Genomic DNA, 19,811 nt, shown 5'->3' with positions numbered 1-19,811 from the left:
AGCAGGGACAACCCCATATCTGACTAACTGACAGACGTAAGAATGACAGTCACAAACAAACCATTAAAAACAAATAATGCATTATTAATAATGCACTTTAAAACAAATCAGACAGAATGTGACAGTACAGTGCAAAGTTAACCAAGCAAGCATAGTGTAGACAGAGAAGATGAGGAGATGTTTTTAAAAATGTGGAAGTTACACAGAGGAAAAAAACCCAAGAACATTCAGTCTATAAAGTTGTGAAATATTGGACATCGGTCCACATGTAGAGGTCACAGATATAGAATGTGCAGTTTGTCTGGCTATACTGAGCAGTACTATGATCTTGCATCATTTATCATATTATGATAAACTTAACAGAAGAGTGGACTGATAATTATTTTATATGAGCCAAGAAGTAAAATAGATGGCTGGGTTTGAGTATCATGTAAGCCAGTAGCTGTGGAAACATGCAGAATTAACTCAATATAGAAAGAACACAAAATGTGTTAAGCCTCATTAATGTTGTTGTTGTTTTTGTTGTTGCTGCTGCTCAACTGATTTTCTTCCCAACAGGAGTTAAATGTATGACAGTCAGTGCAAGCAAAGGTACTGCGTCTGTGTTTTGGGAGGAAGCAGCTAAGTTTCTTTGCAGTTACTGTGTTCGCTGGGCCTGATTCCAAACTGAGCTAAAGGATAGGGCAAGTCGCAGTCTAACCTGGAAGAGGATGCCTTTTACTCAGTGTGTCAGGGAATGTATTACGATAATTCTATTTTTTATACCTACGCTTCTATAGTGTACCCATACAATACAATATCTGTTATTATTTCTGAATTATTTGAAAATTCTGTCCATGTGGCCTTCTTCCAGCTGTAAGCTTAATCACATGAGCTAGTTTCAGGTAGGTCATGCAATTATCCACAAGTTTTATTCAACTACATCTCCAGTTATATATTGAACCTTTCGATTCTTTAGCTTTTTCTGGGTAGAACTCCACTTGTTTCCCAGCCTCCTCTCAAGTGGAGCTTGTTCTGTTCCACTGAATTAAAAAATAAAATGTGAATGAGGAGCAGAATATTTAGAATGGAACATCTTAGCATATGGCTCACTCCAATGATCCCTGTTGCCCAGGATTTAATTGTAGGGTGAACCAGCCAAGGTACTGCAGCACATTTTTCAAGATAGTGCCATCTAGCTCCTGTCACAAGGAATTAATCTTCCTTCCAGACAGAAAACTCAGACCATACTGACATAACCCTAAGACTTGAAAATTTGAGAGCAACACATACTAATCTCATCCACTGGCCAAAGGCCCTAGAGGGACACATTGAAGATCACATGTTGCTGAATCAAAGATCCCAACATCCCTCATCACTGACTACTGAGAGTTGTAGTTAAGAGGTTGGCATGCCTTCTCCTTACTTACACAGTGGTTGGTAAGATACCAAATTGTGCTAGTCTATAAGAACTGAGGTTGATTTTATTATCCATACCCCTCACATGAGGCTTTTATCTTTAGTTTGTAAGCCTGATGGCAAGCCTTTTTCTTCTACTGTCTTTTAATTGATGCAAGCTACTGAGGGCGAGAATTAATAGTCTGAATACTATAAATAATAGATACTGTACATAAATAAATATTTAATTCCTTTAACAGCCTAGGAAACAGGGATCACCTGCAGAACATCAACATTACTTTTGCACACCCTTTATTGCACCTGATTAGAGATAGAGCTTTATTCAGTTGCCCTGTTTCCACTGTCTTATATTCCCCTCAAGGATGGGGCATTTTAATCATTCTGTTTGTTTGTCTATTTATTTATTTTTTAATAGATGCTAGTTGCTATTTCTTTATGGCTCCGTTGGTTTTAAGGTGTTTAGCCTATAGGAAGGGTGATGATGCATTTTATTTTACAGGAGACAAAATTCTATTGGAAGGCATCTTCTAAATGATTGGAATTATCTTTCCAAGCCTGAATGAAGGACCAAAAAGATAGAGCAAGAGCAGAGGCTCCAGTTCTAGGCTAGTTGTTAAAATGCATCCAGTATACAACTTCCTGAACCAGCTTTCCAGGGAATTCAGATAGATCAGTTCCCTCTCTCTTACAATGTACTTTCTGTTCAAATTTATCTACAATAAACTTTTATCCCCCAGGTTTTATTGAACATTTTGGATATTCTGAAAATGATGGAACATATATTAATCTTAAGTTGCTTTGCTTTACCTTATTGATTTTATTGATTTATCGTTGTTCTTCTGGGGACATGTTGTTTACTTTGAAATGTATATACTTCTACAGACCCCAGTAAAAGTACAATCTCCTTCAGTTCAAGCTTGACTCCTGTGATAATATGGACACATCCTTGTAGTTTGTTTGGCAAAATACGGAAATGGTTGAGAAGTTTTCTCAACTTCCCAGTCCTAGGATTTGCTTCTGGTCTTTCATCCAAGCATGAACCAGATCCAACTCTGCTTAGCTCTTTGAGAGCAGTCAGAGTTTTTGCAATGTACTTCCTTTACAAATGGATGGCAAGAGATCACTCAAGATTGGCTTTAGGGAAGGCATATGCTATCTCTGAATATATAGGGTACATTTTTGACTGGCATAGCTAATAATAAAACAGGTGACACTGTCATAGTGCAGTGAGGACATGAACAGTGAGAGATGGTACTAAAGTATTCCTTCTGCAGCCTAAATGAAAACTAATGACTTTCTCTGGGACCATAATATGTGGTTCTAGAAATGTTATCAAGGTTTTAGGCATTGAATATTCACACTCTGACTTGTAGAAATTAATTTGGGGGACAGAGATCTGGTAAAAAAATTAAATTTACTCTGTCTTTGGGTCCAAGACATCGATCAATTACTAGAACACGGAAAAAAGCAATTAAAGGGCTAATATTTCCTTAGCTCAGCACTGCCAGTCATTTAATAAGAAGGGTCTCATCAGACTATTAGGCAAACAAAATTGTAATAAAAGCTTTATTAAACCCTCACTTATAAATATAATCAGGCAACAGGGCTCTGATAGGTTAGAAAACAGTTTTGTTGGGTCTCATATGGAAATGGAGATACCTTTGGTATAAAATAAATACTCCACAAGGCCTTGAGCAGATATTTTAGCCAAATATACCTTTTAACAACTAAAAACGTAGATCTCAAATAAAAAATTCAGAAGGAGTTTCTATAACATGGCAAGAAATAAAGGTATATGCTAATAAGAAAATGATACATCTTAAAAACTCTGAACAGCACTTGTTGATGATGCATTATTTATTCAAATGAAGGTATGTGATATTCTCTTCTAGGCTTCTGGGTCATGTTTCATGTTTCTCCTGATCTGTGCTTTTGAGGAAGATAAAGCAGCTGATGGCAAATAACAAAAAGAATTTAAAAAAAAAACTACCCTAGTAGAGTAGGAAAAAATGCTACCTTGGGATGAAACTAACATCTCTGCATCATTCAAACAGATACAAAAACAAGGAGCAAAGACTCTGCACCCTTTGAAAGAACATGCATTGCACAGTACTAAAAAAACCCCATACATTTTGAAAAATAGGTGATGCCTCCAAACAGATAGGTCAACCTTTTTCCCTCAAGCAGATAATTAGAGGTTTGGGGTGAATAAATCTTATTAGCCTTTTTTCACCTTATCTTTCCTCACAAGAGGCTAGCAAAAGATACATCTACCTTGATGTTCCAAGAGGAATGCTGAAATAATCCTATTTCACAAAAGCCCATTCCCTGGCCAGTAGGATGGCTGATCTGTATTGAAATCATTTATTGAAGTCTTGCTTATGAATTCAGCTACCACAGGGGAGCAGAGGATAGCACCCGTGATTCACTTGGCTTTTTGTTATTCTTTGTCAGGATGGTGAGCTAACTTCCTGTTTTCCACATCATGACAAGTACAACAATTATACAATAATTGTATCTAATACTGTTGCTTGAAATGACTAACTTTGCTTCCTGTTTTCTGTATGATAATAGTCACAAGCCAAGGAAAAGGAATCCTCCAGGAAGCAGAGCACTTGATTACACAACTATTTTAATAGGCAAATCATAGTCCTCCGTAATGCATGGCAGTCTGCTAGGCATTGACAAAATGCAATATAATATCTTCTTTATGGAATACACTTTATAAAAACTCAGGTTTAAAATCTAAAGCCATCTAGAATCTAAAACAGCCTTCCCTAATCTAGAATCCTGCGAATAAAACTCCCCAAATTCCCAACCAAAATGGCTTTGCTGGGTGGAAATTCTGGAAGCTCTACCCCCAATGTATTTGGATGGCAACAAGATGGGAAAAGCTACTCTGAAAGAAAAAGAGAAAGAAAGAAAAAGAAAAAGAGGTAGGATAAATAGGAAAAAGATATGCAACCATGTCAATTGTGTTATTTACTTGAGGGTTATATCAGTTGTATACTCGGAGGAAGATAAGTATGGGGAACCCTTTTAGCTGGAGGGACTATTTGCAATCTTGAGAGCTTGTTGTGGGTGAAGATGGCTGATAGGGGATGAGGTATGCCAGTTCAAAAAATGACTGTCACAAAACTCCATTTACTAGAAAGCAAATTTGTGGTTTTGCTTCCCATCTCTCTCCCTCCTCTAAACCCTCCAGAATGCTCTCCAAAATCTAACCATTCTACCTTTGTCTTTTTTTCCTTTCCTTTCCTTTCCTTTCCTTTCCTTTCCTTTCTTCCTTTCTTTGTGGACTGGTAGTGGTTAAAGGCACCAAGCTAGAAACCAGGTCACTGTGACTTCTAGCCCCACTTTAGGCACAAAGTCAGCTGGTGGCCTTGAGCCAATCCCTCTCTCTCAGCCCTTGGAAGAGGGCAATGACAAAGCATTTCTGAAAAACCTTGCCAAGAAGACTGCAGGGACTAGTCCAGGCAGTTGCTAGGAGTCAGGACTGACTTAAAGACACAAAATTATTATTATTAGATATAATTCTAAACAATTGACTGAGGTTGAAGTCATCCACCATCTTTGTTTTCTATGAATGTCTGTGGGGCCATGTGGAGCCCAGAAGCATTCTTGTAAATCATTCTAAAGTCTAGCAGCTAGAAACCAGTGCTTTGCTTTGCTACATGCCATCTTCTCACTTATTTATTTTTTAAAAATGATCTGAAAGGAATTCAAATGAGGTGTAGCAGAACAGTTACCAAGAGAAATATCCTTGCCTACTCTGAAATAACAGGTTGATCTAATGTTATCTTTCTGCTTGACACCAGGTTACCAAGATGGATGACAATCAGTTCAAAATAATAAAAATATATATTTTTAAGACACTGGACACTGATAAACATTGTGTATGTAGAGTTAAATAAAATGTCTACTCCAAATGTTGATTTATAGCAAGCCAAGAAAATTCTTAAAATAATGAGTCAAAAAGACACGAAGTGGATTAAAAGCACATTGATCCCTATTAATGGTATATCAAGATCCATGTAATAGCTCAATCTAGATTATAGACAGAGATATCAAATCATTATTGGTACCTCATTGGCTCTTGATTTTATTTAAGTCTATAATTAGGGAGTATCTTTATGTAGCTGAATTTAAGGTAGCATTACAAATAACAGTGTAGTATTTGTATCACAATATTTCACTATGGTAATACAGCACAGCTATTCTGGCTTTCTGGACACATGGATCAGCTGATATTTCCTGATTTTGCTCAGGATTTGTGTTTAGTTTCTATTTTGTTCCAAAGACAGCCCAGCCAGGAAAACAAAAGGAGTTGCCACTGCTCTTAACCATCCATCTTTGTGAATAATTAAGGTGTAGTATTACCGTTATTAGAGAGCCAGTCTGGTGTAGTGGTTAAAGCATCAGGTTAGAAACCGGGAGACTATGAGTTCTAGTTCTGCCTTAGGCATAAAGCCAGCTGGGTGACCTTGGGCCAGTCACTTTCTATCAGCCCTAGGAAGGAGGCAATGGCAAACCACTTCTGAAAAACCTTGCCAAGAAAACTGCAGGGACTTGTCCAGGCAGTCTCTGAGAATTGGACACAAATGAATGGATTAAAAAAAAATACAGCTATTAGGATTCAGGGAAATTTTCCAGAAGGAAAATTAAAATCCTGCAGAGAGGTGAACACTTACATTCAAGCTATTACCAAAGTGAAGGAAACTGTTCTGAGAGACTTCCTCTTTGCTGATGACTGCACCTTGAATGCTGGCTCAGAGCCAGAGATGCAAGTCAGTATGGATAAATTCTCCATGGCTTATGATAACTTTGGACTTACCATCAACATCAAAAAGACCACAGTCATACACCAGCCTGCTCCTCATGACTGTACACAGAACCCAAAATCACAATCAACAGTAGAAACTACAGGCAATGAACCAGTTTAATTATCTTGGCAGTACCCTTTCCTGAGCAGTGACTTTTGATGCAGAAGTTAATGTAGAATAGCAAAGAGAAGCTCTACTTTTGGTAGACTGCACTCCACTGTATGGGAATGCCAAGGAATCGGCTCAGTAACAAAACTGAAGGTCTGCAGAACCGTTGTACTTACTATCCTTCTGTATCCCTGTGAAACATGGACTGTGCATCGAAGGCATGCAAGACAGCTCAATCATTTCCACATGACTTGTTTTCACGGGATATTAGGCATCAGATGGCAAGACAAAGTACCTGACACTGAAGTTTTATCTAGAGCATGTCTACCATTCTTGTACACCACCCAGAGTCGCCTTGTATGAGATGGACAGGGGAACTCTCTGCTAGAAGATGCTCGCATGGAGGGCAGAATAAACATTACAAAGACACACTAAAGGCCTCCCTGATGTCAGTTGATATAGACACAACCACCTGGGAAATGCTGGCACAAAACTGCCCTACCTGGTGTGGCCTCATCCATAACGGCTGTCAAGCTTACAAAGCAAGGTGCACTGCTAAAGCACAACATAAGTGCAAGCTGCATAAGACCAGAGCCACTACAGCAACAACTGCAGTGCCTACACATGTCTGTCCAACATGTGTGAGAACAGTCTGTGCCCAAATTGGCCTGATTGGTAATCACTAAACACACCATATCTAGTCTTAAGGTGATTGGGGAAAAAATGGTGTTGACGTCTTCATTGGCGATGATGGATGAACAACAGCAACATTGTCCAATCTTGATACTTGGCCAGAAAATAGCAAGATTTAAATGTTTGCCATCAATAAAGTTAATGGAAGAACAACAACCATTAGCAGTAAGTGTTACAGTTGTTGTTTTCTGGCCTCCTATTCTATGTTAGGTGCACAGGCAATGACAAAAAACTCCAGTCAAGACATGATTATTGTTTTCTGTAAAATCTCATCCCTGGGCTTCTCTACTACTCAGCATGGGATATGATCAGGCAAAAGCACTCATTAAACAGAGTGTAGCAGACCCAGAGTGCCAACTGGATTTAGCCAGGTCCCCAGCCTTTATTGCCAGTGAATCCAGCAGGTATCCTGCCTCCCCTAGGACATACGTAACTACACTCAAGGTACCCAGCCATCGGAGGGCCTTTACCCTGGCATGATGTCATGCCCTCCCCTCAGCTGTCCTTGAAGGCCAATACAGGAAGATTCCTTAATCTTCCTGTAGAGACAATGGCCCTGTGACTCTGGTCACATAGATACAATAGAGTATGTGCTCCTCCAGTGCTTGTATTATAGAGACATTTATACTAGCCTCATTTTCCCATTATTGTATAAATACCCAGGGCGCTCAGGATGATTTTACCCCTCCCTGCTGCTGCCAGATACCAGCCCTCCTACAACATACAATGTTGCCAGGTTCTGTGCGGCAATGTTTAAAATTCATCAGATGATGACTGGTGCCATAAACTAGCATTTATTTTATCACACTAGAGTACTGTATTTACAGATATACTAACCTTTATGCTCCCATACACCCATCTAATGCCCCTACAGCTCCCTCTAGATTTTCTTTTTTTTCTTTTTCCTTTTCTTCTAGACTTCTGTGTTTCAGCTTTTTATACTAGAGTTTAATGTATCTATTGAAGCAAAAATTTGTAGCTCAGGGTTGAACTGTGGAGTCCCTGGTGCTCTCTGAGCCTTGTTGTTTTCTTGCAGACATTTCATTGCCAGACTAGGCAACATCTTCAGTGCAAAGAGGGAGTGGGTCTTGCTCTCTGTTTATATACAGTGGCTTGCCCTGCTTGTGTTGGTAGAGGTGTTGTTCTCTCCTTGGGAGTTCCTTGATTGTGCTGTTGTTTGCTGCTTGGTTGATTGACTGAGTTAATAGTTCCTTGATTAGGGTACATTGTGCTGTTTAATTGTTCATCTGGTGTTAATCCTAGTGTTAATCTTTACATATCTGGGTGTTCTGGTCTTTTGGCTTTTCTATTGTCTCTTTTGAATGGTATGTGACTGTTGTTTACCTCTATGTGTCTGTTGATGGCTGCTTTGTCTGAGTGCCAAGCTTCCAGGAATTCTCTGGCATTTTTGGATTTGGCTTGGTTTAGGATGCTCACAGTTTCCCAGTTGAAAGTATGGTTGAGTCTGTCCATGTGTTGTGAGATTAAGGAGTTTTCGTTGTGTCTTCTGAGTGCTAGTTGGTGTTCATGGGTGCGCTCTCCTAGTCTTCTGCCTGTCTGTCCTACATAGTGGCTGTTACAGTCCTTGCACTGTATGTTGTAGATAACTCCTGTTTTTTTTTCTTTTTGGGCTATTGGGTCTTTTGGGTTCCTTAGGAAGTTTTGAAGAGTTTTAGTTGGTTTATGTGCTACGGTGATGCCATGCAGTTGTAACAGCCTGTTGGTGGTTTCTGAGAAGTTTCTGATGTATGGCAGTGTTATCCTTTTCATAGCTTTTGTTGGTTGGGTTGTAGTGGGTTGAGTGGTCAGGCAGTTTTTTATTAAGTTGGGTGGGTATCCATTTTGCTGGAAGATGCTGTACAGATTATCTGTTTCCTTTTTCTGGTGTTCTGGGTTGCTGCAGTGTGTAAGTGCTCATCTGAATAATGTTACACAGCTTCTCTTGTGGGAGGTTGGATTGTTGCTTTGGTAATGGAGCACTTGGTTGGTGTGGGTAGCTTTCCTGTAGACTTGCGTTTCTAACTTGTCCTCATTTCCTCTGCTGATGAGGATGTCCAAGAAGAGTAGTGTGTTGTTGTTTTAATGTATCTTCTGTGCTTTTAACTGACTATACCCCACCCTCCTTATGCTGGTCTTTGATCGTAATAAAGATGTATGGTTGTATTGTTTTCTGCACTGTTCTTTGCATTATCTAAACTTATTAAGCTTTTTGAGTTTGATCTGAAAACCTGCATGTATCCTCAGATCTATTCATCTGGCATTTTCCTGTCCAGTCTTTGGATCCCCTATGTATTCACTGCCAAAGCTCATTGATTTGGCTTAAGAAATCTTATCAGTGCTATCTATTCTTTATTTTACTGCTTAACCTATACTTCCATAAACAGAATTTGTTTTGTTTTGTTTTGTTTTGTTTTCCATGAAAGCCTAACTATCTTGCTACCAAGACAGAGCACCCTTCTCTCCCCCCACCCCCCCAAATAACACTTGCTTTATCCATAGACTGGTACCATCTTTGGCATGGGGTTATCTGCCATCTTCTTGACTACTCAAGTTTCTGAAGTAGAGCACGTTAATTGCTTTTGAGATCAGTTTCAGTGATCAAAAGCCAAACTGTTACCTAAGATCTTGGACAAATTTTGATAGTTGGCTATTTTCAAATCTATTTTTAATCATACAGTTTGCACCTAATAATGGATTACTATAATTCTTCATTAAGACTCTATATCATGACTACCACAGAGCTATTAAAAAACATCTTAATAAGTTTCTGATTTATACCCACAGGGGTTTGGGAAATTTGGCCTCATGTAAGTTTTGAAATAAATTTGAGATTCTATAGTGTAGCCTTGTGAACATGGGGTTGAAACCTTTTTTGTGTTCTATAGTTTTGAGAAGATTAATGCTACAACTTGTTCTTGCTTGTTTGTTTAAGATTTCTTTCTTTAACTATCAAGTTCATCCCCATACCCTAAAATGTTTCCAGGGATTAAACGTTTGCAACCATGAAGCTATTTCACTTGATTATTTCTTTACTGCTTTCCTTCTATATATAACAAATGCTACCTTTCCCATCTCTCAGTCTTTTTTAACCTAAGATTAGATTATTTAGAAGCAATGTGCTATGGCCATACAATGAGATGGGCGTGCTGACCAAGCCATTTTCTAAATGATTGCTGTCCACATGCTTTCATATTTATTTGGGTATAAGTAAAATAAATTTGTTAATCTGTTTTAATGTTCTTTCCCAAATGAATTCTTTCCCTTTGCTTATGATCCAAGAGTGCTTAGTGAGCTAATTTTATTCCCCATTGTTTGTGAATTTGATTGCAACTTTTAGCAAATTTCCCCAAATTAGTAAGTCAGAAATAACTATTTCCCTAGGTAGTGAATTCAGCTCTGTATAAATCTGTTGAATGCATGCTGCACTTTGTTAAAAAGCAAAATAAGCTGGTTCTAGGCTGTTCATATGCACATACCCTTCATATGTACAGACCCTTCACTACCGGTGGGGTCTGAGGCAGCTCAGGAGTTCATGGCTATCATGACAGCCATGGGCCTATCCCAGGTCACCCAGGACCTGACATAGGACAGTGGCCACACACTAGATTTGGTTTTCCTGTCAAGGCAGCAGTAATGGCATCTGGTATTGGGGGAACTTTTAGTATCCCCCTTGTCATGCTCAGATCATGGCCTAATTACCATGGGATTCTCTGGTGCCACTATCCATTGCAGGGAGGCAGGACCCATTAGATCAGTCCACCCACAGCGACTGATGGACCCTGATGGGTTTCAGACTGTAATGGTATGTGGGAATGACCTTGGGAGACCAGATGAAGAGATGCAGATAAGAGGAAGCATAGCTCACACTGCATAGTGGGCAGATCAAGAAGCTCAGGAGGGATCCACCCTAATTTCTCAGACTGTAAAGGTGACAGCAGGAAAATTGTACTTTCAGACATGCAAGCTTCTGTTAATGTAGTTTTACAATAAAATAGAATTAGCTTATCTGGCAACATTTCCTGTCTGGTTTACCTGGTAAGGCTGATACAGAGGGAGCTCGGGGTTGACCCTGTTGGTCTCTTGCACAGTCCATCTGAAGCCTTGGTGGCCACTTGGAACAGGAGGGCTGCCAAGGTCTTGGAGTGGACTGTGCCTATGCAACCTGCCCCCTCTCATCGATCCCATCATTCTCTATGGTTCATGGATGAATTGAGGGAGATGAAACAAGAAAAGAGCTGTCCAGAGTGCTGCTGGCACACAATGAGGGAGGAACTCAACCAAACAGGAGTTATAGCTGCTATTAGGGCCTACCTTGTGGTGGTAAGGGTGGTGAAGTGGTAATACTTCTATACTAATATTGTAATAATATTGTAAACTGCCCAGAGTCCCTGTTTTGGGGGAAATGGGCGGTGGCAAATTTTGAATAATAAATAAGTAAATAAAATACTTCTCTGCCCTTATTGCATCTGCAGTTAGCTGCCCAACAGACTTGTTTCAGATGACTTGAGTCCTCTTGGGTAGAGGGAGCTTGGAGATCCTCTTACAGGGCCATGCAGAGGAATTTTCTCAGCATCTGTCAAAGTCACCTGAATTCATTCTTAGCTGGACACCAGCCTTCTTGCAGGTCTTAAGGAGGTGCCCAGGGCAGATTCTTGCCCTGTTATCTAGGATTGGTTTGAACCTGTTGGGCCTGAGGAAGTGGACAGGACTGTTAGCTTGGCCACCTGCTCTTTAGATCTATTTATTTATTTCTCATAGTTTGACTCTGGCTGGTTTACAATTTAGTTAAAATAACAAGAGATTAAAAACATAAAAACAAATACATCATGAAAATATAAATATGACATATAAAATATAGAAAAATATTTAAAATTTATATAAAAATTCCTCAGAGCCACATCACAGATCTATGCCCATCCTGGCTAGTTAAAGCTGCCCAGGGGGTGTTGTGTGGGTGGGTTCTAATGGTGGTGAATTCTTCCTTGAGTGAAAGGGCTGTTCCTCTGCTTCTTAAGGAAGTGTTGGTTCACCCCCTCCACAAGATACCATCACTGGATCCACCATACTGGACAATTTTTGCCCAGTATCTCACTTCCCCTTTTTGGGGAAGGTGATTGAGAAGCTGGTCATGCAGCAGCATCAGAGAGCTCTGGATGAAGTAGATTATCTGACCCCTTTCAGTCAGGATTCAGGACTGGGTATGGGATGGAAACAGCATTGGTTTTACTTTTAGATGATCTCTGGCAGGAGTGGGATGGAGGCAGTGCCTCCATCCTTGCTCTTTTTGACCTCTCAGCAGCCTTTGATACCATCAACCATGGTATCCTTATGGACTGGCTCTAAAGATTGGGGGCAGGCCTCACTGTATTGTGCTGGTTCTCCTCTTTTTCCTGGGATTGGTTCCAGTCAGTGGTGACTGGGGATGAGAGATCCCACCCTTGGCCCCTACTATGTGGGGTTACACAAGGGTCAGTGTTCTCACTTCTCCTTTTTAATATCTACATGAAGCTGCTGGGTGAGATCATCATCACCATGGGGTGCCGTATCATCAGTATGCTGATGATACCTAATTATATCTTTCTGCCCCTGGCAAATTAAGCAATGCTGTTGATGCCCTATCCTGGTGCCTGTCAAGACTGTGTGCCTTTGGCTTTTGGGGCCCTCCAGTTCAGGGACTATGCCATCTTTGGTAATGGATGGGGTTGCACTGCCCCAAACAGACCTGATGTACAATCTGGGGTCCTCCTACACTCACTGACAGTAATGGACTGGAGGGCCTTTGCACAGCTTCATGTTGTGCACCAGTTGTGCCCATTTCTGGACTGTGGGCTCTGCTCACAGTCACTCATGCCCTGGTCTCCTCCCAGATAAACTATTGCAATGAACTCTACATGGGGCTGCCTTTGAAGAGTATTCGGAAGCTTTACTTGGTGCAAAATGCAGTGGCACGGGCAGTTATGTGTGCCCCTAAAATGGCACATGTGACACCTCTGCTCCACAAGCTGCCTTGGTTACCAGTTTACTTCTGGATGCAATTCAAGGCGCTGGTTTTGACCTTTAAAGCCCGTCATGGCATGGGGCCAGGTTATTTGAGGGACCACCTCCACCCAAATATATCTGCCCATTCCATAAGGTCTGGCAGAAGAGGTATGCTGTGGGTCCCATCCACTAGGGAGTTTCATCTGGCAGGACCCAGGAGATGGGCCTTTTCTGCCATGGCACTGGCCCTGTGGAACATCATCCCCCACAAGGTGAAACTGGCCCCATCCCTGATATCCTCCAGGAATTCCCTTAAAGCATGGTTGTGCCAACAGGCTTGGGAGTCTCAAGGCAGTGGTGAATTAGTGAGATGGCTTTATTGCCCATAACAATAACTCTCTCTGCTATTCCATTATTAGTACATTTGATTGTGTTTAATTTTTAATTGTTAGCTTTTATTATTGCCTTTTTTACTGTATGCCACCTAGAGTCACAAATCTGTGAGATGGGTGGCTATGTAAATATGATGTATGTCGGAAGCGACTGAATGAATAAACAACAAAAATAAATAAAATACCCATCTTCATAAGTACAGAAACTGGAGGCTCTCAATAACTATGTTTCTATCCAGTAGAAAGTCATGATGTGCCAGATATTAGCTTTGCCCTAAATTCATCCTGTTTATTGAGGTGGGATGATTTCAAAGGAAAGACGATAGAGGCAGGGCTCCTCCATTTTGTTTGGAATTTGGGGGTAGATGTGGATTTTCTGGATGTGTTCAAACACAGACTAGACAACTGTCTGCTGGGAATGTTTCATTTGCATTTTTGGATTGAACAGGACTTAGTCAAACTGAACTGGATTCAGAGCCCTAAATAGCTCCTTCCAACATTTTGAATCCATGATTCTATCTTTTCAGTTTCTGCCCTCAGTTTCTCTCCTATTATTGCCTTGCAGAAGGTTTTTCCTTTCTTCACCTTTTCTTCTCACAAAGAGTAGGGAGGCTGTTTTTTAAATGTTTACTGTTTTTTGTTTTTAAAAAAGCAGGAAAAGACCACATGCCAAGCACTGGCTATATACCAATCAAAATAAGGTGATTGCCCTCTCTCCATCATATCTCCCCCTCTCCCTCCATTGCCCCCCACCTCTTTTGCAGAGAGTAATGACTCCACCAATCACCTGGACTACATTTGGCAAATCTGCCAAATATAGTAAAATGAAATCACTATGTACAGGTAGTTCTCGCTTAATGACCACAATTGGGACTGGAATTTTGGTTGCTAAGTGAAGTGGTCATTAAACAAATCTGACCTGATTTTATGACCTTTTTTGCAGTGGTCATTAAGCAAATTAAGCAAATGACCACAGGCATTAAGGGAACCACATGGGTATTAAGCAAATCACGCAGTTCCCCACTGATTTTGCTTGCCAGAAACCGGCCAGGAAGATCGAAAATGGCGATCGTGTAACCACAGGACGCTGCAACAGTCATAAATGCAAACCAGTTGCCAAGTGCCCAAGACTGCAGGGACACTGCAATGGTTGTAAGTGTGCAGACCCACTGTAAGTCAGTTTTTTCAGCACTGTCGTAAGTCTGAACTGTCACTAAATGAATGGTTGTTAAGCGAGGACTACCTGTACAGTACTTCTATGACTCATACATTCAGTAGCATGTCAGAAAACTGTAAGAGGTTTCCTGATGTCATCATTTTTCTTAACACATATACATCCAAGTTAAATAGTCAGCATCATTGACCGCAGTTAATATAGAATGAAAGCTTACTCAACTCACGTGGGTTATGGTGAAAGAACATAGTTCATGGTGACTATCATGTAATCAGTTTGGCCTACATCAGTTTCTTAGTGCTTTAAGAACTAGGCCTGTGCAAAGTATTGGAAGGGGTGGTTTGAGAAGTAACTTCTTTGTAGCATTGTAGCACTGAAGCAGCCACATCCTCTGGAAGGCTCCAGGTGACTGTTAGAGAGCTATCACAGGTACTTTCTGCAAGTTCAATTGCTTGGTTTCTTCACATGCATGGGCAACATCTTTGCTTTCAATGCTTTGCACAGCTGTATTAAGAACTGTGAATGAAGCCCAACTGATATTTTGCTAGATATTTTTTGTTGTTGTTGTTGTCAGGGTAGGACATTTTCTTTCCTCCAAATGATGAACTTTGGAGATCACCAGAACTTAATGTTTTACCTATCACTGCCTTTTCATGGCTTTTCAAAAGTTTAGTAAAGTGACTGATAAAAGCTGTTAAAACAAGATAAAGTGTAGATCTTCATATTGTTTTCACACAAGTAAAGGCAAGAAACACAAGCTTTATGCTAAAAACTCACCTAAAATCATTAATGTTTCTGCCATACTTTTGAAAAAAACACCTTTATCACTGGGATCTTCACCTCTGGAAGTCAATTATATTAATATCAGTTCCAAATTATCAGGAATATAGAATGATGTACTTACAGCATTGCCCTCTTGGAATGAAGGAAGGGAAGGAATCTTTCATCACCCAGGACAAGTTCCAGGCAGTGAAATCCAAAGGATGTGGGGGAGTGTTTGTTGGCGATTCTGGAATGCTGGTATCTGCCAGTAAAATCAGAGGATAGTGATTCAAAAAGAATATAGGGAAAGTACGTTTCACCTTTTATTGATGTAAACATACCTTGCAGATGAAACATCTACCTAAACTAAGTATTAATACCGATTAATCAACATTATTCAGTCCAGAGTTGGTGTATCATAGTTTCTATTCCACCTGTTAGAACAAATAATTCATGTCAACAGCACTAAGGGTAAGCAGCAAAGTGATAGCAGCTGGTAGCAATGTTCAGCTGATCATTGGTGTGTGCATATATAAAGAAAAAATCTGTGGCATACTGAGTGATGGCTACTGACTGCCTCACCCAAATCTTCCTATGCATGCAAAGTTCTTCAGAAGGGATAGTTGTGGCATCCAGAAATCTGCTTCCATGATAGAATGGACAGGGGGCAGGGGTAGTGATTGTAGATGTTTACTGGTTGAAAATAAATACAAATGTAGGAAATTAAGTAAGGTTTGTAAAAAGAAGTTTAATTTTGTTTTTTAAAAAAAATAACTGCTCTTAAAGGCAAATGAAAAAGCCTTTCAAAACTAGAAGAGCTACCATCTAATGACTTCATGAAACAATCATCTCAGTAAATTGGAACCAGGACTGAAATGCTTCTTCTTTTCTTTCTTGTTTTTTGTATCCTATTCATAAGCATTACTCTGAATAAGATTAATTTCTTTCAGCTTTTCAGCTGACTGAAGACTATCTATATAAACAGACCAAACAGTAAATTTGGCTTATGGTCCTTCATAACAAGAACACATAGATAACCTGATTGTCTAAGCAGCATTCTTATATGATTGTATTAATTGCAAGCATTTTAGATGGGCTCCTTCTACATACACACCAAAGTTGTGGAAAGGCAAAAATGTACCAGCCTTGCTTCTACAGTTGGCCTCAATGGAAATGTCTACATATATGGCATGGTGATTGAATATACATGGCTTGGCTCTATATGATCAAGAAGTTGTATCGTTATGAATGCACAGGTTCCTAAAGGCTTTAAATAGACTAAAGAAGTCATTCAATAATTATGTGTCTTTAGGACTGCTGACATCAGTAGAAGGAAATGGCTGCTTCTGTTTGCTTGTTTTTTTATTATTATTTTTATCTTCACATGGCTGATTTGAATCCCATTTTTAAACACATCATCAAGATATCTCTGCATCATACTTCTGTGCTTGCTGGCACATAGGTAGGTCCCTTCCACATTTGTGCTGAGATCCAAACTTGGGCTCTCAGGAAGCCTTTCAAAAGCCTTTCTAGAGCTGCATTGATAAACTTCTGGCTCAGCTGTAGCACAGGAAGAAATGCTGTGAAGATAGTCATGCAGCACTTCTCCTTTGCCAAGAATTCTTGCCTCATTGTCATTTTGCTTTTTAAATAGAGCAGGAGGTCAGCTTTTTAGCCCCCCCCCCCCCAGTAATCATCTCTATTTCCTTTTTTAATGGTACAAAAATAAATGCAGCAAATAACAATGAGAATGGGCAGAAGACTGGCTAGCTGATGATTTTTGCACTTCCCAATTGGTCAGTTGAAGGGCATGCTGGTTGGCTGAGTATTGGATGAGGTGAGGATGGACATAGTGAAGACCATTCTCCAAACATAAGAAAATGTTTCTGAGAGTTCTGGGCAATGAAGTTGGGACATTTGTGGAAGTGCCCTTCGTCTAATTAGAACTCAGCTAAGAAAAATATTCTCATCAAAATACCAAATCAATTAGATAGTAATAGTGTAGTTTGAGCCTTAGTGTTAATACCATATATTGCAATAATGTTTTCAGAATATATTTTGACAATGTCTGGGTACTTTATTCTATCTTACAAACTTTGTTCTCAAGCACCATGTAAGCATTGCCATTGTAGACATGCAAATCATCTTTTTCATTTTAACCCGATAAAAACTGAAACCTATAAAAATACTGAAATGCCACTTATCCACCAGTGTGGAGTATGAGATGGATGCAGCTATCAATTTAACTTGCATACAGACACGTCTACTCAGATGTTCAGTGACAAATATAATTCTCAGTAGGAAACTCTAATTAATGAAATATACAAAACACAGATATAATTCGAATATATTAAGCTATGTCAGCATAGTTAATAGATGTAAATATACATCAGTTGGGAAAATGCAATATAACTGCCAGCATCAGAAATAATACTCTTCCTCTCTATATCCACAAACACATTCAGGAGTATAGTGCACAAAACGTAAGTTACTTTTAATGGAGTTTACAAAACTGCAAACAATATCCCTGTGGTTGAAATTGTAACTTCTAGGAGTAAGATCTGACCTCAGAGTGTTCTCACTTCCACTTTATTTTTAGTCTTTTGTGATCTGGCACATAAAGCAGATTCCTTCACACTGTGCTGCATTTCAGTGCCATAAATTTGCCATACAAGCCTTTAGGGATTATCCCAATTTTTGCCAACTTGGTGTCTCCCAGCTGTGCAGAGACTACAACTCTGCAAATGATTGGATTATACAGTCCCAAAAGAGCAGGAGACACCAAGTTAAGAAAAAACAGATTCTCCTTTGACAATACTCTGTCATTGGCTGTAGAAGCTGTTTTCATCTGCTCAATATTTATGTATTTGTCCCAGGTAACCCAATAAGTTGGTGCCACCAATAAGGATTTGGCCCATTCAGAATCAAGGCTTTGTTGAATCTGAGTGACTTTATCAGCAAAATGCTGTGCAGAATTGTCAGATGGAAGATCTTCATGTCATCTCTTTTCTAAAAGGGAGTTAGTTACTTTAAATAAGGCTGTCAAACAACAGCCTTCTGATACAGGAAGGAAAAAGTAAACACATTTTGCCTCCCTTATTATCACAATGTAGGCCCAAACATGGGTGCATACTCATGCTTGGTCAGATTGGCTTCTTGTCTCCATGTACCAGTGTTCCAGGCATCATTTCTAGAGTTTTATTTCTCAAAGGGCCTGAGAAACCAAGTTGCCAATTGGAATTGATCTCCAGGAAGAGGTTGCTCAAGGTCAATGTTGTCCAGTGTTGGGTGTGCTTCCTCTTGCCAGATGAGTACCAGACAGTGGAAGAACTACCTGCCAGAAAGCTGGGAAACTCCCCAAATACCTGCTGGAAACCAAGTGGATCCACCAAGTAGGTCCCACTGTGCTACATAGGTCATGGGTGGCTCTAAATTGTAACCACATCAGGGAATGATCTGACTAAGGCAACAGGGTGATGGAAATCCCCTCCTTTTCCAGTTCATCAAACAACTGCCTAGAGACAAAAACAAGATCCAGTATGTGATAGCCAATATGGATTGGTCCCAAGATCACTTAAGACAAGCCCATCGTTGCCATGGAGGATGTGAACTTGTAAGCCTTGCTAGAGCCAGTCCCCAGGATGCACAGACTAAAATCCCCTAGTACTAAAAGATGGGAGTTCTCCATTACTAACCTAGAGATCAACTCCAGCAGCTTGGGGAGGGATTCTGTCTCTGACCCAAAACCTGGCAGTCCAGATTTCTGACAAGGCAACACTGTCACACTCACATAACCAGGTTTTGGTAATCCATGCCAGGTCTGCTTCTTCTACCAACACCAAGTAATGATTGAAGGGGCCTTATTGCAAACAAATCTGGCATTAGTCATCAACACCCTGAGACTAATGCCAGCAACTGGTCTACAGGATGCAGTAACAGGGTCAAAAGTTGAGATCACCACAAGATTGGAGGTCTTCCTTTTCCTGAAAAGGCCTACCCAATGCCCCCTGCCATATCTTTTGCAGCTCAATAGTACAGGAATATGGCCACTACTTCTTTCTTGTTGGACAACTCATCCTTCCCCAACTGTGAATGCAGGAAACATGAGAAAGATGTCAAAAGGATGCCATTAGAGCAATTAAACTTCCAATTTCTCACTTCTCTCTTTTGTATCTCCTTCAGGCTGATATTTATCCTTGGAATGACACTTAATAGGCTGTTTCTGCAAACTATGATTGTCCATAGTTACACAAAGTAAGCTTAACCATGATTTAAGGAATTAACCTATTTTCTTGGATTTGCATTACATGTTTCACCATAAACTAATGACAATGACTGGGTTTCAATAATTGCTAGCCTGAAAAATAGTTAGCTAGTTTGTAGCTCAGAATGCTGTGTAACTCCAGCTACCTTTGCATAAAACCATTTATAGCAATACAAAGAAACCTAATTTGACATAATTAGCCCTCACTCCCATTGTTA

General features: G+C 40.0%; 1 protein-coding gene across 1 annotated transcript in view; it reads right to left on the bottom strand.

Moving 5' to 3' along the window:
- The window catches only part of ALK (ALK receptor tyrosine kinase), a 693,943-nt gene that overhangs the window by 500,321 nt on the left and 173,811 nt on the right, over positions 1 to 19,811 (bottom strand). The window contains exon 2 of the mRNA XM_063289507.1: positions 15,472 to 15,591. Within this exon, the coding sequence (XP_063145577.1) occupies positions 15,472 to 15,591 (120 nt within the window). The remainder of the gene's footprint in view (positions 1 to 15,471; positions 15,592 to 19,811) is intronic.

This window comes from Candoia aspera, chromosome 1 (assembly GCF_035149785.1).
Source record: "Candoia aspera isolate rCanAsp1 chromosome 1, rCanAsp1.hap2, whole genome shotgun sequence".
Taxonomy (NCBI): Eukaryota; Metazoa; Chordata; class Lepidosauria; order Squamata; family Boidae; genus Candoia; species Candoia aspera.
This window is presented reverse-complemented; position numbering and strand designations above follow the sequence as displayed.